This window comes from Pyxicephalus adspersus, chromosome 5 (genome assembly GCF_032062135.1).
Source record: "Pyxicephalus adspersus chromosome 5, UCB_Pads_2.0, whole genome shotgun sequence".
NCBI lineage: Eukaryota > Metazoa > Chordata > Amphibia > Anura > Pyxicephalidae > Pyxicephalus > Pyxicephalus adspersus.
The window spans coordinates 15,457,439-15,482,085 of NC_092862.1; the positions used below are offsets into that span (position 1 = coordinate 15,457,439).

The 24,647-nt window shown below is 39.7% G+C and overlaps 1 protein-coding gene across 1 annotated transcript; it reads right to left on the reverse strand.

Moving 5' to 3' along the window:
* Positions 1 to 16,303: 16,303 nt before the first annotated feature.
* UTP23 (UTP23 small subunit processome component) lies at positions 16,304 to 24,369 on the reverse strand (the record flags this gene model as incomplete). The annotated part of the gene is given in 2 exon segments (XM_072410715.1): positions 16,304 to 16,781; positions 24,195 to 24,369. Coding segments are annotated over 2 exon segments (547 nt in total), but the record flags the coding sequence as incomplete, so codon positions are not given.
* Positions 24,370 to 24,647: the final 278 nt, after the last annotated feature.

Below are 24,647 nucleotides of genomic sequence, written 5' to 3' on the forward strand. Positions count from 1 at the left end.
GATTCTCAAAGTAGCTCACAATCTAACACCCCAAAAATAGCCTAGGACCTTTTAGCACTGGGAACCCCTTGAAATAACTTTCAGGTTTTCAGGGAACCCCTGCTATAAAAACTATACCCACAGCTCACAAACACTGCTATAGCAGCTAAAAGATTTTCCATTCAACATTAAGTTCAGTAACAACAAAGGTAGGTCTTTAATGTAGATGGGGACACTGCCCAGTAAGTACATTAACTCACTACGGTTACTAACAATTAGAGAGATTAGGATAGTTTCATCTGCAAGGCAAAAGGTGGAGTTTTGGTGGCTAAGGGCTTTCAACATCACAGTTAGGTTATGTTCTCATTGCGCATTTAGTGCACTTGGTGTATCTCTTACATTGCTGAACATTGGGAAGAATGTAACCCTTAGACCAAAAAATCATTGGTGTCAATTGAAACTGACCTGAGAGGCACATATTGATTATTGCTCAAGGAACCCCCAGCAACCTCTGGAGGAACCCTGGTTGAGAAACACTGGCCCAATTGGTTGCAATTATGTGGCAACCTTGTTCTAATGTTGAGGACACCTTCCAGTTCTGATGAAGCAGCTTGAAAGGCTGCGAAACATCTTCAAAGTTACAACAAGTCCAATTGAATGTTACCTACTATTACTGGGTACACTGACCTGGATAAATGAGAACCTTCACAGACAGTTTGGTGGATTTTACTACGAAAGTAAGAAGTCCTACTCATTTCCAATCAAGTAGGCTTTAAAGAAGTTGGATGAAATACTCAGAAGAACGAAGATACAGATTCCATGTAGGTAGTGTCCAGGACCTTAGTGCTGCAAAGCAATGGTGTGAGCCCCTATATAAGGACTCCAACCTACTCTTCTATAACATTGAGAAGTGTACCCAATTTAAGAAATAGTCCCAATCTCCAAAGAGCTGAAGGAACGGAAACGACAATGGCATGGTCCCATTCTACCCCTATCACCTTTATTTCTACCGGAACTATGTCTCTCTAACTTTATTTCTAACCAGAATTTGCTCTAGATAAGGACTAACAATTTTGAGGGTCAAAGTTAGCAAGACAGCCTGGCAAATGCCAAAATGCCAGGGATACATGAACTTCTATGTCCATTATTAATATTATTATTATTATTAATATTAATAAACAGGATTTATATAGTGCTAACATATTACGCAGCGCTGTACATTAAATAGGGGTTGCAAATGACAGACTAATACAGACAGTTATACAGGAGGAGAGTCCATGCACATGAGTTACAGCATATCATCCTGGTCCGGGCAAATCAAGATGGTTGAAGATCAGAACCGTGTAAGTGTATTTAAAAAATTGCAAACAGGCAGGTAAAGTTATTCCATTGGGGAAAACAGTGACTGTTCTATCTGCAATAAAAAACCTGCCTGGGTGCAATTTGTAAAAAATAAATAAAATTAATAATTTTGAATCAATATAAATATTTAGAATAGTCATTTTTTAATTAATTAAAATAAGCTACAGATAAATTGAAGCAGGATATGGATTTTTTTACTTTGCAAATTTTTTATATTTTACAAACTTTTTAGAATTTACAAAGCACCAAAAAAACAGAAAACCAAAAACAGAAAATACAACCACTATATTCTCTATACTCATGCACAGCAATTGAGAAAAAGATAGAGAAAAGAGCTTGAAAAAAATACCTGCAGACAAGATCGTTGGACACATAACAAGAATCCTCATTAGGTATGGATTTTTTAAAGGAGGCATCTGATCAATAGCCACTGAAAGCCTTGTATCTGCCAGCATCAGATTAAATCATAAAGGACTCCCAAGAGGGCAATGGAGCATTTCAATCTCCCACTCAGTGAGATGAGATTACACTCTGCTCTACCATTAGAGTGGAATTTTACTGTGCGCTAACACTTTTATGGGGCCTCCATCTTAATATTGCCCCTTTTTAAAAGCCTTTCAGTGACACGATGAAGCTGAATTTAACAGGCATTGATAAATCTACTGTACGTATCTTCAGTGGCATTGAAAATTCTTTAAAAGGTTAAAACAAACACATAATAATACTGTTTATGTTGGGATTGTGCAAATTAATTTACAATTTGGGAACCAGTCTATTAGAGAAATTGGTGCCATTTTTAAGGGTCCAAAGTACATCATTCTGCAGATAGAGGTCAAAAGGTTGAGCGGCAGCTGTAATTTTGTGGCACATTACCTACCCTTCTTATAAAATATGTACAACCCATGTTTGTATACTGGGCAGCACAGTGGCTCAGTGGTTAGCACTCTGGCCTTTGCAGCGCTAAATTCTAGGTTTGAATCTCAGCTAGGACACTATCTGCATGGAGTTTGCAGGTTCTTCATGTTTTTTCAGGGATTTCTGGTTTCCTTCCACATTCCTTGGCCCCAAAATTCACCTTAGACTGTATCAAAGACTAGAGACATTAGATTGTGAGGGACAGCCAGTGATATGACAAAGGACTTTGTAACGCGCTGTGTAATATGTTGGCGCTATATAAATACTGTGTAATTATAATATGGGGCAACTGCTGGGGAATACTCAATCACAGTAAGGACTTTCTTAATGGACAGCACGGTTGGCTCAATGGCTGGCACTCTTGCATTTGCATCGCTAGGTACCAAGTTTGCATCTGGAACCTTTATCTGCAAGGAGTTTGTATGTTCTCCTGGCAATTACATTTTGAAATCTTTGAAACTCCCGTTTCCTCCCACATCCCAAAAACATGCAGTTAGGGTAATTGGCTCCCCCCCCCCCAAATTGACCTTAGACTGTAATAATGACATATGAATATGGTAGGGATATTATACAATGACAATTTGTAAAGCGCTGCGTAATATGTCGGCGTTATATAAATACAAGTAAATTATATTTAATAAATAGACATAGCTAAGGTGTGGGGGAAAAATAGAGGCTGTAGATGGAAAAGCAGCTGCAGGTTTTACAGAAGAACAACAAATCTGTCCTTGGACAAACACATAAATGCAGAATTAAATTCATGAATAAAGCTGGCCATAGAGGAATCAACATTACCGTTTAATCAATTTTTCATTTTGATCAAAATGTTCCATGTATTACACTACATGGGAATCAATGCATGGCCATTTTTAGCATCAATTCTTTAAATTCAATTAAAAAATGAATTGATCACTAAGAGGCCAGGAATTGCAAGCTATGCAAGCTAAACTAGGCTTACAAATCGGTAGTAGTATTTTGCTCTGAAAAGAACAATCCCTGTGCTAACAGTAATATCCATGAGTAATATCTACAGGATAAACCAACTTACAATAAAGAACAAAGTAATAAATATATCACAAGCAGCTGAACAACACATTAGTAAGATGTGTCAACATATTATATAATAGAAGGTATAATAGTAGTATAAATGTAACTGGTATCCATAAGAACTCTGGATTGAAGTAGGCACAAAATAATATGCACATTTAGTTCCAAATGGGTCATACTTTTCTTCCCCTTATGCCGGAAATACCATGGCATAGCTGGCCATGTCCATCTAATAGATACATTTGTGACCATCATTGCCTCCTTTGTATGCTCAGGCACCATATTTTATGCTGCAGATTCTTGTTATGTTTTCAGCAAGACATATTTAATGATGATGTGACCAGGAGATAAATTAGTGGCATCACAAAAGTATTGTTATGGATTCCAATGTTCTTTGAAGACCTATAAAAAGCCCACCAAGCTCCTCTAGCTGTGAGCCGAAATGTTCAGTCTTCTTGGTCTCAGAAGAAAGTCGTCTGGATCACATACAAGAAGTGGAGTGCAGTTTTATGGATACATTGTAGGTATACCAGGGGCAACTGACCAGGGGCAACTGACCAGGGGCAACATTCACTTTCTCTACACTGAATCCTCTTAGATGTCTCCCATCTGCTAAATAGAATTTTAAAGATGTCATCCGCCTACATGGCTGAACAAGGCACATTGAAACACAGTTCTGAAAATAATAATTACATTTTGTCTCCAATCTCTTATCTTAACAGCAATGATGTTACTATATATGAGAGTGCTGCTTAGGCATGGATATGAATAAATGTTTCCGCCTACATCTGTACACAACTTTGTGTTTTAGATATGCAATCTGTTGTTCCATACTAAAAAAAATGACGGAATTCTAATTTAGTTCTAAGGACAGCTATAGTGCTCAGTACATGCAGAGTGATTTTCTATTTCTATCCAACAGCAGCCAAACAATCCGTATTTGACCAATTTTTTGGTTTCTGATCACATGTTAATTGTTCGGTTGATATTGGTAATACTGACCAAAATTACACAGGTAAAGTTATGTATATGAATAATCAATCAATTCCAAATGGAAATATAATCACTTTATATCCAATAAAGAAAGGACAGGATATCGTCACATATATAAAGTGTTTTGGAACTTGCAAATAATTTAAAAATTAATGGGATCGGTCAGTCAAGTGCAAATTTGGTAGGAGATGTGCTCCTGTGTAGTGAATCTAGAGTATACTCGGGAATGCTGAGAAGTTCCTGGCTTTGCCCAGAAAGGAGAGAGCCAGAGTTATGAAATAACACATTTATTCAACATATTCCCCCCAGGTCAGGTGAGTAGATGGTGGACCAATTGGAAACCCAGGGTGTTCAATTTGGCAGCCACAACGTTGGACGTGTGCGCAGATGCATTGTCCTGCAAAAAAAGTATCCCTTTCGTCAACTTTCCACGGCGTTTCGTCTTAATTGCCTCCTTCAGCTGGTCTAGGAAGTTAGCATAATACTGCCTGGTGATACTAGAGCCCTGAGGTAGGTAGTCCACCAACAGAATACCATCTTTGTCCCAGAAAACCAAGGCCATGACTTTTTTGCCTGATTTCTGGGTTCGGAACTTCTTTGGCCGTGGGGACCCGCTGAAAGCTTGCGTCTAGGATAACAAACCCAACACGCTCCCGTGTCATGTCAAGTATCTGGTCTATCTTTTTTGCGGATATTCACCAGTCCTCAATATTCAGCTCATGGACAGCATCGCAGGTTGCCGGGTCAGTTGTGGTTGGGGGGTGCCCACTGCGGGGCTCATCTTCAACCGTGAAATGCCCAGTCTTGAAACAAGATATCCAGGTTTTGACAGTGCTGTAGGAAGGACACTTCTCCCCCAGTGTTTGTGACATCTCAGTGTGAATGTCCTTTGCTGACTTTCCCTGGAGAAACAAAAACTTCATGACGACCCGTCAACTCCAACAACTCCAACGTGAAACTTGCTTGAGCCTCTGCCATCACAGCTTCTCACTAAAAGAAAAAACAGTTTCAAGAATTGTGAAGACCTGATATTTGCACAGTTACATACTAAGATATTAGGCTGTCATATGCCCCCACACTCATTTTTCTATTTCATCTGGAAGGGGGCAAAGCCAGGAACTTTCTGTGGGTGTGAAGAAGGAGTAAAAATGAGAGAAAGGAAAAGCAAACAGATAAAAAAAAGATACAACATAAACCAGTAAATTACAAATCATGCAACAGGTTCCACTTTAATTTATTCTGTATCACACAGCCTCAGGATTGTTTTGTGAATGGGCTGGAGGAGAGATGGGGACATGATTACAGCACCGGGTGAAAAATTCTAATTACTGACGGAAAACTGGAATAGTCAACCGGTGAGCAGAGCAAGTCTTTCTCTAAGTAACAGAAAGCATTGCTCAGAACAATTGTATTTTTGCTGTCCAGAATTATTTGGACATATAAAAGGGAGCCTGATAAAATCATTGAAACGCGTTGTTTTCTTGTCGTATGAGACTTTTATTCATATATAATCACTCTGGACTTCTTACACATCTGCCTGTTGCTTTCTTCCACAACATTTCAGAGTCAATCTAAGATACAAATCAGATGAAGGATTCCCTATACAAGGAAATTGTCAATAGCATGAGTTTGATATGTTTCTGAGAACATTCAAAATTCATGAACTGGTGCATTTGACTTTGCTGGTTCATTTGACCTAAGGTTTTCCCCCTGGTGACCTGAATTTGACCTGGTTCAAGTGGGTTTTGCCTTCCTATAGGTGTATATGGTAATAATAAACTCATGGGAAGTGAACAAAAGCCCATGGACATGGGGACTTATTAGGATCAATGTGGACCAAGTGATGTAGCTCCCCCTGTGACCCTGGCAGTTATATCTGCGGTTGACTACATTGCCTCAATGGTGGTCAATGAAGGATTTTTGCTGGAAATTATATTTCATGACTGTTTTCAGTGACAGAATAATGAATAGGCGTTGTACACACAGCAAAGCATCGTTTTGCTTTATGGAAAAAAAAGGTGGGCGAGGATGAGTGGTTCTCCTCCATGAAAGTGAACAGCTGTCATTCACAAGTATTCATTCATCAATCAACCAATGGGGAACCTGTTGTGCACATCAGTTGCGATAAGACGAGCAGGACCAATTATCTACGTGTGTATGTAGCTTTAGTTTTAATAATCCAGAAAATAAACCCCCGGGGCACCCACATAAGGAGTAAGCACATAACCTCCCCCCCAAAAAAGTGAATACCAGTAAAGGGTCCTGCAGCAGCAGCCCCTCAAATCCCAAACATCCACACACCATGAATACAAAAAATAATATCGAATTAGAAAAAAATGGACAGGACACTGGGAATCAAAATACGACGTGACAATGCAATCACAGGCGACAGATAAGGAGTCTCTCCGGGAACAGCAGTGGACCAGTGAAAAGGCTGTGATTTACACCTCTCCCTGCTCCAAGACAAACAGATGGAACGGGCCCTTTCTGGAAATATATGCAGTTTGTGCTGGGCTATGACTAGCAGATAAATACATGTTGGGATATCTATCAGCTAACTGTGAGAAATATAACTCAATTAGCTTGAATCAATGTGGAGAACAGTGTGTAAATTACCCCAGAGATCAGCCTGTGCTATATTATACTGTCTAGAAATAATAGTATCTCTTATTTAACATCAAGCCGGCGCACAAGACGTATACTCTGGAAACGGGCTGGCGGCTCTCACCAGAACGCAGTGGAGCACGGAAAGCATTAAACACACACGAGCAGAAGAGACAGCTTGACAAGCGAGACAGGAACAGAATCCGTCTGCTTTTCACCATACATGCCACAAACCCCCCCATAAAAATCATAGGCGCTTTTCAGGTTTTTATATATTTTTATTTAGTTATGTATTATTATGTAAAATCACAGATTTGATTAGTTTATTGCATTGTACAGTTGAAGCCAACATCCCCCCTTGCTTAGATTGTAAGCTCTTCTGGACAGGGTCCTCTCCTCCTGTGTCACAGTCTGTCATTTGCAACTTCTATTTATTGTACAGTGCTGAGTAATATATTGGCACTATATAAATACTGTTTAATAATAACTAATATTTTCTCTGCAATTATCTAGATCAGCAGTCGCCAACCTTTCTGACCTCACGTACCACTGATCTCATGATTTAAAATCCTGCGGACCATTAATATAAATTAAAAAAAAAAAGATAAATACATTTGTAAAATAATGATCTCCCTAATGGTGCTGACAAGGACTGTGGGGGCTCTGATACATTGATCAGCTCACGGTTAAGTGAAGTATTACTATTGTTACTATTATCATTAGTTGCATTATCTTTGGTATTACTAAGGAAATGTAAAATATTAGTTTGCTTTTTCTCACTCATTATGGGTTTATTTCATTCCAATCTAAGACCAAACAAGAAATGATAGTTATCAAAGTCAAACTACTTGATGCCATTAAATATAACAGTTAAATAAAATACACAGTTAAGGTCATACTTACCTAAAAGATCATCTGAGAAATAAACAAATAAAACAAAACAATCGGATGAGAATCGGTATTGGCGGAGCGGGGTGACTGTTGTAATGGTGGAAACAATACTGAAGCGTACGGCTCGGCAATGGTTGCCTCATACAACTTAACACTACACTGACGTCACGCTGCGCCTGCCTTGTTTTTTCGTCTCTAGTACAGATTGTGAATTTAGTGTAATATAAAGGCAAAAATTTTCTTACAGAATATAAGAGTCTATTAGAATATTATTTTTGTTTTATTATAATTTATTAAACCACAAAAATTGCAAATAATGTCCAAATTTTTCTGTGAACCACTAAAATTTTCTCATGGACTACCAGTTGGCGAACGCTGATCTAGATGGGGTTTATTATTAAAGATAAAGTCCAGGAAGATTTAGAAGACAAACATTAATGCAGCTCTGTATTTGTTAAAAAATCTTTGGCAATGTAAGAAGTGTAAGTGAATGATTTTGATTTGAAACATATTCCCTGTAGCAGAGGTCGAAGAGCAGATGCAACACAAGAAGCCAATCAGTTGTGCAGCAATGCAAGGAACATACTGATAGGAGAACATAAGGGACAGAGAGACGAGTTCTTCAGTTTGCTGCTTATAGTTTCACTATCCAATCAAAGCTTAGAAGAAGAAATACAATCTGTTTGTGTGAATGATCTGCAGCATAGAAAATTCTGATCTTCAGCTTGGCTGGATTGTGTGGCAGAGCTGTGGCAGGCACACGTCAGATGATTCTCGGATGATAAGAGCTGTCGGGCTTGTCTCAGACGAGAATCTGACGTGTACCGAGGTGTATGATATCATTTATGGAATCTGTCCTAGTGGATCCATGAACGACATGCGATGACCGACCACAATGGAAGTGAAGGTTGGAGATTGTAATGGGGTGCTGCTTGCTCCTTTTCCACCAACAGTGCTGTGGGTACAGGATTCATTCATCTTTCAGTCTTTTGTTGCTGAATTGTGAAAGAACCTTTCCAACAAACCTTTCCAACAATAATTGAGCATGCTTACGCAGCCCTAATCTCAGAATTGCACAGACAGATATAACGGCTCCCTTATATGTACTGTATTTCTTCTGTGCATTTAGTTGTTAGCCTGAAGATTAGCTTTAAAAACTGTTTTTTTTTTACCTAAAGCATATGTAACATCAGATATATGTTTCATGTTATTTTTCGCCGTATAAGACGCTCCGGAATATAAGATGCACCCAATTTTAAAGGAGGAAAATCTAGAAAAAAAAGATTCTGAAAGATTATTCCCCTTCTGATCACTCATGTGCCATTCATACCGGTATTCCCCTTCTGATCACTCATGTGCCATTCAAATTCCCTTTCTGATCACTCTGTGCCTTTCAAATTCCCTTTCTGATCACTCAGTGCTTTTTTCCACTGTACGGCAGTTAGGACAGGGAACAGCAGGGGACGCTGTGCCAGCTTCTTTCACTGCAGCCAGGAGGAGACACGCGCTGCCAGAGAGGAGAAGAGACACACGCTGCTGCCAGCGAGGAGAAGAGACACACGCAGGATTGGGTATCGGGTGAGTATCTTATTTTAATTATTTTATAACACATTTGTCGTATAGGACACACCAACTTTTCCCCCCCAGTTTTGGGGAAGAAAAAGTGCGTCTTATACGGCAAAAAATACGGTAAGTAATACCTCCCACGGACATCACAATACCCCCACGTCATTCCCCAGCAATGGACCTGATTTATCAAATAGGCTGGAGAGGATACACTTTAATCAGTGAAGCTGGGTGATCCAGCAAACCTGAAATAGATTCTTAAAAAGTCTTTTGCTATTTGTTTGCAAATGTTTTCAATCCTGGACCAGATCCATTCCAGGTTTGCTGGATCACATAGGTTCACTAATGAAAGTGTATCTTGTCCAGTCTTGGAGCGCTTTGATAAATGAGACATTTTACTCCAGAAGGAAAGAGCCAAAGTGATGATGACACTAGTACAAAAATAAGACATGGAATGAAGGTTTTTTTTCACAATATCATGAAAATATTGATGAGGAGAAACGGAGGAACCAGGGAAGTCAAAATATTTGCAGGCATGAACCTCAGCCTAAGGCTAGGTACACACGTGCAATGGCTCAGGGCTGATATCAGACGGGAATCTTGCGTGTGTACAGTGCTCGTTGTCCATCGTCCGAACGACCGTCCTGGCATATCCACAGACGATGAACGATCGTAATGCAAGTAAAGGGGAGGCAGCACAGCGGGGTCCCGATCCGTCGTTCTCCCCTCTCCCTAGAGCAGACAGTTGCTGTATAAACATGGCCCATTCATGAAATGAGCAGTCGTTTGTCATTTGGATAGTGAAAGATCCTTTCCAACGACAATTATTGTGTTTATGTAGCCTAAAGAATATGGGTGCCTCCTAAATTTGGAAGGTACAGTGCACTGGTAAAATGATCAGCCGTTGCTTTGAACACTATAATGCTACTTCAATATTTCTTTATTAAAGGAAGAGAATAACATAACAACAACAGATAACTAAAGTAGCATACAGGAGGAAAAGAAGTTACAAAATAAAACCATAATCTCACTAACAATGAAAGGTCCAAATTTTTAATTTAGTTACTTCCTTCTATAAAAGTTTCATCATGGAAAGTTTGTATATAGGGAAACAAAGAAGCAGATAATGGAAAGTTGTAAAGCAATAATGAGTGAAAGGTCCATTTTAAGATTAGATTCCCATAAATAATAAAAATCAGGTAAAAAAACTGAATTTCTTCACAGAAGGAGAAGGTATTCATTCCAGCAATATAAAGGACCTTCCAAGAGCACAGGCATGACCGAAGTGTTTTAATAGAGCACATGGTAATAAAAAGGCCTGTCACTGGAATATCTGCTAAGGCCAATCTACATTGCTTTTGGCAGTAAATCTATTACAAGCGGCTCACCACACGCTTGATATATGTCATCCGGCTCCCAGGTCTGCACAACGGAAGTGTCCCCTCGCCCCCTCCGTCCCTCATATACAAATCTGGTTTATTGCATTTTATCATTTTAATTCTGTTAATGGCTCGGTGAAATGGACGTATGATTTATACACATGCTAAGTCATAATGATGTAGTGTCTGATCCTTCAGTAGAGTTTTGTCATCTAAAGGCAGCCGGCCAGAAATGCTGACAAAGCACGGTGTAAACAATAAACCAGGCCCTAAGGGCTAGCGGGCCAAAATACACAAGAGCCTGCTGTTTTTTGTAGTTTGAAATAAAAACAATCATTCTACCGTGACTTGTTGTGGAAAGGGAATCCCAGAAGGAATTAGAACTAAATTTTAGAAATGCAACAAGAAACAAAGCCTAGTGGCTTGGCTCTTCATTCCCTAAAAGAACGTTCAAAATAATGTTCAGGTCTTAGAGAACCCCAGCTAAGGAAAATTCATTATTAAATTCCCCTAAAATTGATGTCCGTACTACCATAGTAGTCCGAATTCATTCCCTATAGACTGGTAAAAAGATGCTTGTGGCTCTGCCTAGAGGCTTTAGATTCCAAATTATGAAGGCTTCAGATTGGTGGACAGCCGGCTACAGCTCAAGAAGCCTCTAGAGGAACCCTGGTTAGGAATGGCTGCTTCATACTTTTTAGGAAGGTCAGTGTTTCTCAACCAGGGTTTAGTAGAACTCTAGGGTTCCTCCACAGGTTGCTAGGGGTTCCTTGAGCAATGGATTTGCAGTTTGTAAGACATTCTTCCCAATGGCCAGCAATGAAATTCCTACTACTGACCCCCACACAAAAGTACTGTGAGCTATAATGATAGTAGTTATACTAGGGGTTCTCTGAAGACCTAAAAGTTAATTCAAGGGCCATGTTAAAAAGTTTAGGAAACAATGATCTAGGTCATGGGTGTCAAACTGCCACATCTGGCCCCCAACATCCTTTTTTTTGGCACCCAAAGGAATCCTAAATATGAACTGCAGCTGGCCTGCCGCTGCATTGAAATAGCGCCGCTACTACAATTCCTAGCATCACTCGTGTCTATAGACCAACGGGCTCTCTGTCTTTGCGTGGCCCCAAATTGAACTGTTTTATAGATGCAAATAATGCCGGGAATTTCAGTAGCGGCGCAATTTAATGAAGAGGGAATTTTAGCGGTGGGCAACTTATAAGCTCCACATTGGCCACGTCTGGCATTTCCAGCACTCCCCTTCAGTGTACTTTTCCTTTCTACTCCAAGGCATGGACTTGAATGGTTGGATTTTCATAGAACAATATTGTTAATTATTATTGTTAACCGGTTGCAAAAAGGTTACCATCAGAAATTTACCTCAGAAGGCTACAAATAGAGAAAGAGGCATAAGATGTTTTCTTAAATAAAATTTAAAAAACATTTTTTTATGCCTCTTTCTCTATTATAAGCTTGATCCAGATTGAATGTGAAGCAAAACCTCTTTGTTTCCATATGAAAAGGGTTTTTTAACTAATGAGAAGGAAAAATTTCCTCAATTTTTCAATAAATTTTAAGGTTGGCCCACGACTTTGTCTAAGTTTTTAATTTTGTCCCTCTGTGTATTACAGTTTGACACCCCTGATCTAGGTACTGCTGTAATGCACCTAACTACCCATTGTGGATAATAAAGCAAGAAGCCTTTCCAAAAAAAACAATATGGGCCTTGCACACAAAATCCGAATGTCACTTCCAAACCCACTATACCCACTAATCAGATTCAGATGTGCCTTGGATGTTTGAGCCTGGTGATATGAGGCAAATAAAAAGTTTTACAGGAAGCTTACATGCTGGGGGGTTTCTGGGATGTATGGTGGAATACTAAGAGTTTGGATTAAAATGTGGGCAGGATAAACAATTTAAACTGCCATTTACTTTGTAAGGGAAGCTCCTCTGGTCCATTTTGTCTTGTGTCTACCAGGGTGCTCTGCTACGTATGAGACTCATAAATAATGACGGCCAGGTATTTTTTAAGTACATTTTCACATGAAAGCTTTATGTTCTGTGAGAACTTTTTGCAAAATTTAGCCTATTGGTTTGCTGTGTCGTGACTTTCACTTGCCAACTTTGCAAATTTATTGCAGTCTCTGAACAAAGTATTGCCACCATTGTGTCATCATTGTTAGGGGTGGTTGCAGGACCTTAAAATTAAAAAGGTTTAAAAAGAAAGTTTTTATTTTGTAAATAAAAGTATTGCTGATGTTATCATCCTAATGCTAATGCAGATCCTAATTCCTAAAGCTGTTCATGTAGGTTCTTCCTGTGATAATAAAATCTGACCAGTGGAACCTCTTTGGCCAGTAAAATTGGAATGAGACTTGATCGGTTGGATTTTCATAGAAGAATATTGTTATTATTAATCTTGTTAGCCTGTGCAAATAGGTTACCATTGAAATTTAACTTAGAAGGCTACAAATAAAGAAAGAGGCATAAGATTTTTTCCTAAATAAAATGTAAAAAAACATTTTTTATCTTTATTTTTTCTTTCTCTATTATAAGCTTGTTCAAGATTGAACGTGAAGCAAAATCTGTTTGTTTCCATATGAAAATGGTTTATATTTCCTCAATTTTTCAATAAATTTTAAGCTTGCCCGCGACTTTGTCTAAGTTTTTCTTTTTGGCCCCCTGTGTATTTGAGTTCGACACCCATGATCTAGGTACTGCTGTAATGCACCAAACTACCCATTGTAGATAATAACGCAATGTTCAGAGAAACATTGTGAGAACTTTTTGCAAAATTTAGCCTATTGGTTTGCCGTGTCCTGACTTTCACTTGCCAACTTTGCAGTGGAACCTCTTTGGCCATAAAATGGGAATGAGAGGGGGACACCAAGATTTTTATTATTCTTTTCCCCCTATAATATGGCTGGACAGAAAATAATGTAGCAGTAAGTGGGTAGTTGCATCTTATTCCTGGCTGCCCTTGTATTTGTCCAAAGCCCACAGTTGGTGGAGAGGGCCTGATCTCCACAACCTGTCAACACAGGTGGTTGTGGGGGGCCAGGGTGTCTAGGTTGTGAAAACTGAAAGCTCCACATTGTTACTTTCTCAACTTGGGGAATGAGTACAGGAGAACAAAATACCTCTTATACATTTGCAAAGCAACACAGCCAGCCAACCATCGGACCCAACACAACATAACATAACACAGCCACAGATTCCCCAGGCCGCATCAATTATGTTATTTTTATTAACATTTAATGTTAGATTTTATCAGAATCCGTCCATGACTTATCACCCGCTGACCTCCCCCTAACCTGCATTTTTTGTATCCACATAGGATTTTTAGAAATGCAAATTCCATCTGAAGGAATATAAGCCTATAGGGTATGGAGTAAACCATGATGCTTTTATTTTTACCATAAAATTGCTAATTAGCGCTATATTGAGAAAACAAAAAAATTACATGAAATGCAATAACACTGATGACCTGAGATGAGTCTAAAACCAATATATGTCTGTGCTCGAGCTTTATCACTTTCATATAATCAATTTATTATAGTTTGTTAACCATTACAACAAACTTTATTTCACAGTTGACAGAGCGAACACTCCTGGCCGCTGTACTGTGACATTAATCTGGAAATATAAAGCACTGTTCTCAAAGGAGCAAATCCCGACAAATTTCACCAGACTGCAGAGAGAACACACATTTCCCAAGACCGATGTCTATCGTAGTACAGCCAGGTGAACAATTCTTCCCTTTTCATCATAGTGACATTAAACGTTCAATGTTGTTCTGAACTTCTCACAGGAATGTATATATATTTATATTTTCAGATATTCCATACACCCAAGGACCACTACAAAAGATAAGTATCAGTGGGCTTCCTTTATATGTGTCTATAGTGCAGTGTTTTTTAACCTTTTTAACATGGGGGAACCCTTGAAATAACTTTCAGGTCTCGGTGAACTCCTTCCATAATTACTATATCCACAGTACATTAGTATGATGGTCATTGGGAAGAATGTCATCCTTACAGATAGCCAAAAACATCATTGGTGTCACCTAAACTGACCTGAGAGGCACAAACTGCTCATTGCTCAAAGAACCCTGGTTGGGAAACATTGATATATTAACTATAAGTGTTGCTATTCAGCATTTGGTTCACTCCAGTAATAAGCTTAGCTTTTGATGTACATGGGGACACTGCCCACTGAGTACATTAACTAACCACTGTTACTAACATTTAAAGAGATTACGATCCTTTGCGTCTGGAAGACAGGAGGTGGAACCTTTAGTGGCCAAGGGCACGAATTCTGCTAGCCAAGGGCTAATCACATGCTGAACATGAGGTTGCAGTGCAGTTACCGATTCCCTATGCCAGGGAACTGCTGCATGTGGGGCCGTCGCAAAGAGAGTGAACAAGGTAAGCCATGAGTGGTAACAGTACCCCAACCATATTTATATAATAAAGGATAGTCATGAATTTTAAAAAAGGCCTCCAATGTAAATCAATTTCTTATTTTCTGTTTTCAATATCTCATCTACTCAAGGACCTGAATGGAGTGTGTTCTTTGTCTTCTGAAAATAAATTTAGGGAAGGAAAATAGGTTGAAAGTGTTTTATTTTTCCTAGCAAGTATATTTAATAAATGAACAACTGATCCAATAGGCAGCAAAGTCATCAGAACCTTTAGTTATACAAAGGTGATTAAATGTAGTTATTAACAATCAACAATCAAAGTAACCCCATTCATAGCTCTGATGTTTGAATTACTAGACAAAGTCTTCCTACAGAAAGTTGTTTAGAACTTTAGAACACAGAAGTATTTAGTCCTATGGGCTTCCTCAGGGGATAGTGAGATTGATTAAACAACGAGGAAGCTAATAGGTTTCATGTTGTAATCAAGTGTCTAATCATCAGATAGATAACAAATTATATGGAGTCTATAAGTGAGATTTTCTCAGGGTTATATAAATAGAGGCACAAAATTTCTGCCAGTATGAGAGATGGTCCGAAGGTAGCAGAATGTCAAAGATTGCAATTCTGTGGTGGTTAGTGGAACAGTAAATGTTCCACTGAAATGTGTTGGAATTCATTATCTCCATCCTGTTACAAGTCAGTGGCTTGGAAAACAATGAAGGCACCGCACTAGTACTGCAGCCAGGATACTAATAATCTCTTAGAAGAAATCAACAGTGGCAGCCCTCAGGCTTTTCTTATGACACAGTCACTTTACCCATATTCACCTCGCCAAAAGATTTGTAACTATGTTCCACTAGCCTTGCGATCTAGATCCTGTGATCTTTGTTCTATCTGCTGCAGTTTAGCAATACAGCTAGGTCACAAGCTGACAAATGAAGGAGAAGAGGAACACTGATGAGGTCATTACCCCGCTGCCTTCTCCTTTAGGTTTGCTCAAACTGCTGACTGACACTATTGTGTGTAGTAATTGATCGCTGAATGTTTCAAAGGGCTGACCCTGCCTCAGTATAAATGATACTGGGGAGATGTGTGGACATGTTCAGGCATTTGAACATTGAAACACAGTAAAGTGAATCACACTTGCAAAATAAATCCATTGTTTTTTACTGAATAAATTACAATAGCTGACAACTTTTAGGAACAATATCTTCATGTTTAATATAAAAATATAAAATTATTTCCCACTATGCAGTCTCTGTAGTGTCTTTTCCTAACCCTTTCCCTCTCTTCCTTTTCCTCTTCCTCTTTTTCTGCTCAGGAGCTGCTGTGACTGGCTGAGCTGATGTTTTTTTCTTCTTCATGCAGCTTAGAGGGTTTGGACCTGCAACCCGTTTCCTCTTTTTTCCTCTCCGTCCTGTGTCCAGAGCCACCCCTTGCTCATCCTTCAGGTGCCCCAGGTTCTGTTTCTGATGCTCGGGCACCAACTCGCTGGCCTGTAATGCCTGGACGTGAGCCACTGATTTCGGCGACGGCTTGTCCAGGACGATGGTGTTCTGAATGATGAACATCAGGGGGATCCCAGCTTTCTTCCGTATTTTATTTCCAAGACTGTGATCCTACAAAACAAGATCGAAAACACTAAGTGTATATTCGCACTTCTGCTAATTACAATCCTTCTTTTTTTAGGCCCGCTAATCCTGCAGGTAACCTAATGAAGTCTCACCAGATGATAGCACAGGGGAAATGGGATACAATGCGGGGATTATCATATATTCCGCTAAGCAGGTATGTTGTGCTTTGCAGAGCTGCTAATACACTGGGGATTAACATGCTGCGTGTTGATAAAAGGAACAATACACCCAAACTGTTCAGCAGAATAAATAAAGCATTAACTTGGCTAATCAGATGTATCAATTAGACTAATATCTCATTTGCGGCATGGAGTGAACCTCAAATGGAAACAAAACGATGCAGAGAACATGGTATACTCCCAATTATTCCATATAGAAAGGTGCCAATGCTGGATAGTAGAAAGTGACCTATAATGTAAATTGGATGACTGGGATATTTTATCACTTGCTTTACCTTGTTTGTAATGGTTTTTATATGTATACCATTTGTTAACATTACATTTATATTTGATAAAAAATGTTTATTACAAGCAGCACCAATGACAGATCTTGCAAAGCATCCTGGGTTTCCAAAGAGCACACCACAGAAAGAGCTTTTTCCTTTGAACTAAAGTTCCACTTTAAAATTTTCTGATTAGGTAGGACTTTATTGCAGATGATGTCAGGCGATGTCCCTTTTGCAATAAGCATTCTTCACAACCAAATGAACTCATGCTCCCCCATTGTGGGAATTACATTATTCTGGCCTGTCCAATCAAGATGACCAAGGTTCACAACAAGGTTTTGAAGAAGGAACAAGATAGCGGCGCCTCCCTCCTGGTGGAACGGGGACACTTTATATTTCTGAGATTCAGACAGGAGGCTATTGCAGAAAGGGGCAGGTGATGTCCATTCTGCAATAACAGCTCTTACTTGCCTATCCAGCACTCAGCTGCTCAGCATTGGTTGCCAATCCCAACTTTCTTTGCCAGGAATGAATGAACTCCTGCACGCCAGAGTCGGAGCTACATCATCGCAGTACAGCCAATCAAGTTGGTCGAACAAAGTCTTAGGGAAAATAAAGAAGAGGGAAAATGGCCATGCGCGGGTATAATCGCGGGTATAATTTCCCTTTGGGGTTACCTGGTAAACAATGGCCTACAGCTCAGTTTGCTGGCTAGAAATAGTCAATACAAAATAGTCATATGTGAGAATTCATATTTATGCAACTAAAAAAAAAAATAATTGCATATTACACTGTGATAAGCATGGCCATTTCACCCAATAGTCAAAAAATTGGACCTACACTATTTTTGAAAGCTCATCATACCATACTATGATTCTTTACCATGTGGTGCAGCTGGACAAGATGCATTGCGGTGCTATTCAGAATAAATAACACTGTTCTTTTATAATTGTTCAGGACAGTCTGATTAATATTGAATGTATAAATTTGGCATACCTTTGAGAAAAAAAAAGAGAAAAAAAAAAAAGAAAGCAACGAAAAAAAGAAATACAATGGTAACACACAAATAAATATGTGATCATAGCACAGATCAGCAGATTTCTTACTTGCAACCAATGCAAATGAGACATCTGCCAATGGCTGCTAAAACTGCCAAACTACTGGGGCATTCTCTCTTGATTCAGGCAAAGCAGATATTATTAGATGAACAATATTCAGATTATGCAATACATTCTAATCATGGTGCTCATCACACATCAATCTTATATCTGCATTTACACGTCCTTACATAAAGGGTTAATCAAGCAAAAATTAAAATAGCAACGCCGATTTTTGGCAATGGGTGTCGTGATTGAGATTCTTATTTGATATAAAGGTGAAAATGATCGATACTGATCTATCATTAAACAAGTTAATGGTACATTGATTACTTGTTGATCACTAGGATTGATTTAAATTGACTGTTATTAACACTGTGATATCAAATGAACATACCATTGAAATGCACCAGTTAATAGACCATAGTTCATGGTGGCTTATTGTTTAGGCTTTACACTGTACGGTGTATGTCCTTTGTAGTATAGAGCGCGGCTCCACCGCACACCGCTCCACACAGAGCCAGCCACCAGCAGAGACAATGCAACAGTTACATCATCAGTGGCCATCTAATAGCAGAAGAGGTTCACCCCTCTTTAAAGAAGTCAGCCTTCAAGCCAGTGGCAAAGATGGCACCTTCTGAAGAAGGAACAACGACAAGTCCTGGATCCCTCATAGCTGCAGGACGAATGGACATGGTTTTGTGCCATTATCAGCAAGTCTGCAGATTACGGCAGAAGCTCACCACCCACCATCAAGTTCAGTTCTGATTCAAACTTTGTATTACCTCAAAATGCCCATAAAATACTTTCCATTGACTGTATTCAAGGGCATCCAAAGCAAACATCTGTTTATTTTTTTCTTTCTCTACTGAAGTGGACCAGCGCATCGATGCTTGAATCTAATCAGCTTGTCAGGATGACGTCAAGCACCAACTCCAGCATAAGTGTGTGTTCTCATGAGAGACTTACTAGGATATCAATGCTGGAATCTATCCAGGATGGTTCTGTTCAGAGGAACAAGGTGTCTGAAGTCCAAATGAAGTGTAAAGGTAATCAAACTCGCTTGGAACCTGGACAAGCTACAGCAAACTCTAGTGCAAAAAGTCTACTTTTTTAATTAACAGACAGCTGTTAAGTTAGTTTTGTGTTATTAGAGCAGTTCTGGTTTTAATCATTATCCCATAACATGGTTTACGACCTATGTTCCCCCCAGCCGCTTTTAGCTGATGCACCACCCGGCACTTTTTAGTAACCACCCCAATGTCTTTGGGTAGTTACTGATAAGTTGGGTCACAATACTGGAGCTGCCACCCGCCTACAGCTTCTTCCCACCCAACATAAACAAATTTCTGGGTAGGACTCCCTGTTCATCCTAACAGTTATTCTTGTATTTTTACTTTCTGACCACACTTTATTTTGCAGTAAAAATCACACAGCAGCATTGCCACCTTGTGGACAGGGTAATTTAAAGTCATGTAGTTTTAAATAGACTTTGAAACTGAACTACAGGATCCAGCCCTCTTTCCACAAGCACATCAAAACTTCAATAAAGCTTTTTAAAATGTTATTTTCAATTTGCATGATGTCAATATAGAATGAATGAACTTTGAACTGTCTGGGCATCTGGGGGAGGTCATATAAGGGTGCCACACGTCAAATACTTTGTGCTTTCCAATGCAACAGTGTACCTGCCCACAGCAAGTTGTTCTCCTGTAAACTACAAACAGGGGGAAACATGACCAGAATCCATTTCTCCATAGGAAGAAAACAGCGTTGCTCCATCACACTACATGGAATAAACCTTATGCCAAATAGTGATCTTGGTGGATCAAAAAGACCTATTTAGAACAGGGAGTGTAAGCCCCCGTTGGTGTTAAAAAGTTTAAACCAACACCTAGAACTGAAACCTAATTTGAACAGCTAGGCTTGTAAAAGCAGGAAAACAACTAAACTCTGCATTAAATGATGTGAGCTCCCTCCACCGCCGACATTTGCTTCCTGGCTCTTTCCAGACCTGGGGTTATGAGCCATCTTAATTGGCTGGTGCAAGCTGAGGCAAGTTCTGAGCATGCGTATGGTAGGTATGTATCCCGGTACACATGCACATTGAGCTGTGCATGTGTACAAGTTAGGAAGCTTTAAGAAATCATAGGTGTTACAAAATGAATCTTCTATAGTAAAAGAAACCCTTCTCTTTTAATTTCAGCCCACACCATATATATCATTACCCATATTTCATGTAACTACTGTACATGTAAAATAATTAGGTTGGGTTGCCCATAGTTCCATGGTATTACAAAAGAAGATTCTCCAAATAACAGAAATGTAAACAATTATTGGGTACCTGGAGTTACAAAAATTGTTCAGATTCCGACTCTACTGCCCTGCTAATAAATACTTCCTGCACCTCTCTACCGCCTATCACCAAATCATTAAATTAGTCCGATGACTTTCAAATACTGGGTTCATATAAGGGCAGTAAGTGACAGGTACACTTGAAACGGAACATAGTAAACATTTGCAGTTGCCAAGACTTGCGCTTAGAAAAACACAATCCAAAAGAACTGCTAAATGGATTCCAACCCTCTCTTCAAAAGCTTCCATAATTGAAACCTTCTTGGGCATTAAGTTCATTTGTATGGAACATCAGATTGCTCCGAGATGGGAATTTAGATGAAAAACCTAATCTAGTTAATTCACTTACTGTGTATTAATCAGTAAACAACAAAGCATACAATTTACATCTGAGATTGCCAAAGAATTTAAATCCAGGAGGTACGGGTCTCCGGGCCAGCTGAGGATCCAAATAACTTTTATTGCAGACACGGGAGAAAATTGAGCAGAGACAAACTTAGAAAAGGTTTCTAACTATCTCCAACTTTGAGTCCAGTCCGTATCTAGAAAGCTGTCAGGACCAATAAGAACACAGTTAAATCTGCCCTATGTAAAAAATGACCATGAATAACAGTGTTCAAACAGAATTTTTTTTTTTTAACCGGTGGGAAGAAGCTGTAGGTGGGTGGCAGCCCCTGTATTGTGACCCAGCCTATCAGCAACCAGCCAAAAACAGCCGGGCTAAAAGGGTCTGGGGAGAACACTGAATAATCATCAGACCTATAGTACGTGCTAAACTGGATATCACCCTATACTCAGGGAGATTAATAAAAAATATAGAAATATTTTATCTGGACACATGCAGGACATCCTGATTGGACAAAAGTCTGACTACTGGTCTTACAAGCCTACAGCACATGGTGCAATTCAGACTTGTGGTTGAAAAAGCCAATGTTAGTGTGACTGTCCTGTGTGATGCTGACATTACACTGAATGAGGCAGTGCACAGTAACAGTCATACATACAATGGTTTATTGACAAAACACACTGCAGTGTAACACATAAGTGGGAACATCAGACGTTATTTATTAACGTTCCCCAACACTGGAGAGGATAAACTAACAAGGGGTGATCCAGCAAACCTGGAATGGATCTGATGCAGGATTGAAAACATTTCCCCAATAATAGAAAATGATTTTTAGGAAATATATTCCAGGTTTGCTGAATCACCCAGATCCTCCAGGTAAAAGTCTATCTTCTCCAGTCTCAGGCCCAATGTGTTGTACACCAGTGGTCGTCAACCTTTTTGGTTCTGCGGACCACTAAAATCACCGGCTCCTAACAGCGCATGAGAGGGGAGCCAGGTGTGAAACAAAATACCAGGTGTCCCCCATAGTGACATCATCGTGACGTAGCCCCACCCACTCACCCTTTGCAGATCTAAGCCTGGTATGTCCAGGGACACAGCCTGCCCACTGTCCTAAGCCTGGGATCTGTACGGGGACGTGTTCCGCGGCTCTGGCCGGTGCGTCTCCCCAGCGAGGTCCTTCTCCTGAACCCGCTCAGGGGTGCACCGGCCAAAACCGTGGACCCCCAAAATTTTTCTCGCGGACCACCAGTTGGGGACTGCTGTTCTATACAATGTCTTCTTCTTGCTTATTGCATTTCATGTGACACAGCACTGCACTACACATAGTGGGATTGAGACTTAAAAGTCTATCTCTAAGAAACGTTCTTTTTAGATAAAAAGTGTGGACTGTGTCTATCGACTTTTTTAACATGGGGGAAGCTCTTGAAAGACACTTTCAGGTATTCAGGGAAGCCCTTCTATATTTACTATACAGTATATTAGTGTGGTGGTCAGTGGGAATAATGCCTCTTACACTGGTGTTGCTTAAACTGACCAGAGAGGTACAAAGTGCTCAAGGAACCCCCTAGCAACCTCTAGAAACCCTGGTTGAGAAACACTGGGATAAACCCCTTGTCATGTATTTCAGTCTACATCCCCACCAGGGAGATTCAACTTTTTATTTTTACCAACAGAATTGTCATAAATATTGTGTGATACTTCCCCCACCTCCTAGATTGTAAGCTCTTCGGGGCAGGGTCCTCTCCTCCTGTGTTACTGTCTGTATCTGTCTGTCCTTTTGCAATCCCTATTTAATGTACAACACTGTGTAATATGTTATTATTAAACAGGATTTATATAGCGCCAACATATTACGCAGCGCTGTACATTAAATATGTTGGTGTTATATAAATAATAATAAAATGAGGAAACTTAAAATACGTCAAAGTATGAAGAATAGCATCCAGACTACATTTCCCAGCATTCTTACACTGCAGTGGAAAGTATGAGGTGCCAGGACTTGTAGTCAGAGGAAGCAGGGGGTGAAAATTGTATGAACTCAACCTAGCACAAGAGGTCAGAGCTATGTGGATATGTGCACAGCTGTACAATGGGGTTTTAGGAATTTGTAAAATTCTGTCCCAAAGGTAATACTTATCATTTTCAATTTGTGATTGCTTTGAGAATTTGTCTTGGTCAATTTTAAAGCATACTTATCACCACATTTATTTTCCTTAAGGGTGGGTGACTTTTATATAAAAAAAATGTTTTTGAAACACTATTATTTTTTTTTTTAGGAAACCCCCCCCCCTTCTGTCTTTACTGCCTCGGGAGGTAAAGATGGAAGGGTAAACCTGCAGCCTTCTGGGAAACATACATCACGTATGCTTCTGCACATGCCTGAAATCACTAAAGTCTAAGCGGCTTTACTGGAATATAAAAAATAATATTAATAAAAAAAAAAGTGCTGATCCCACACATGTGCAGTGAGATTGGAACATTTACAGGAAGACGTCATCCGATCTCACACATGTGCATGGCGAGGTCAGGTGATGCGAGCAGATAAAGGAAGAAGATGCACAGCAAGGTGGCTCAGAGGTTAGCACTCCGGCTTTTCTAGTGCTAGGTCCCAGGTCCAAATCTCGTCCAGGACTCTATCTGCATGGAGTTTGCGTGGGTTTCCTTGAGTTTCCTCCCACTTTCAAAAAACATGCAGTTAGGTTAAATGGTAATAATGATATATATGGCTATGGTAGGGACATTTGATTGTGAGCTCCTTTGAGGGACAGCTAGTGACATGACTTTGTACAGCACTGCGTAATATGTTGGCGCTATTTAAATACTGTGTAATAATAATAATAATGGCAATGCACAGTGTACAATCCATGCCAGAAAGAAGACGGGATTGGCAGCTTCACACTTATAAAGATGTTATTTTTTTATAATACTAAAAGTTCCTCTTGAAGTTCACTTTGCCTTTAATATATTAAACAACAATTTTTATCCTAACAAAGTCGAATAGCTTTGCAAAATCTCACTGGTTCTGTGATTCCATTCCACCTCTGTGTTGTCTAACTCCCAGGATGCTTTGCTTCTTAGCTACTAAAATCAAACCGGAAATGGTGCCGGCCGCCCCGGGAGTGAAGTCTTTGTAAATGCTACATCTGGCGTACCTGTGTGGCGACGAAATAGTGGTGCGGGTTATTGTCTGCGATCATAGATAAGATGCACGCTGTGCCGTCGACGGGACTCTTCGAGTGAGCGCAGCTCCGCACCTGAAAACGCTGGGCAATTAACTTGGCCCCATACAGTTCTTTCCCCAAGGATTCCAACTCCTTCAAAACACAGCTGAAACAGAAAATCAGCTTATTACCAGGCGCATAGGCGTAAACAATTCATATTTACAGGCTAAGCAGATAAAGAACAAACAGATATATAGCAGTATTCAGTGACTGGTGAGAAAACATTCTGCATACAGCTACATTACCTGAATGGAGCAACGTTCTGCTGGTCTCTCTATCGCCATCTACAGGCTAGGGCAAAGCTGTAGTGTCCGACCACAATACTGTCTTCAGGCTGTTACTGAACCATTCTTAAAGCAGTTCTTCAGACCTATTTTTATTTCA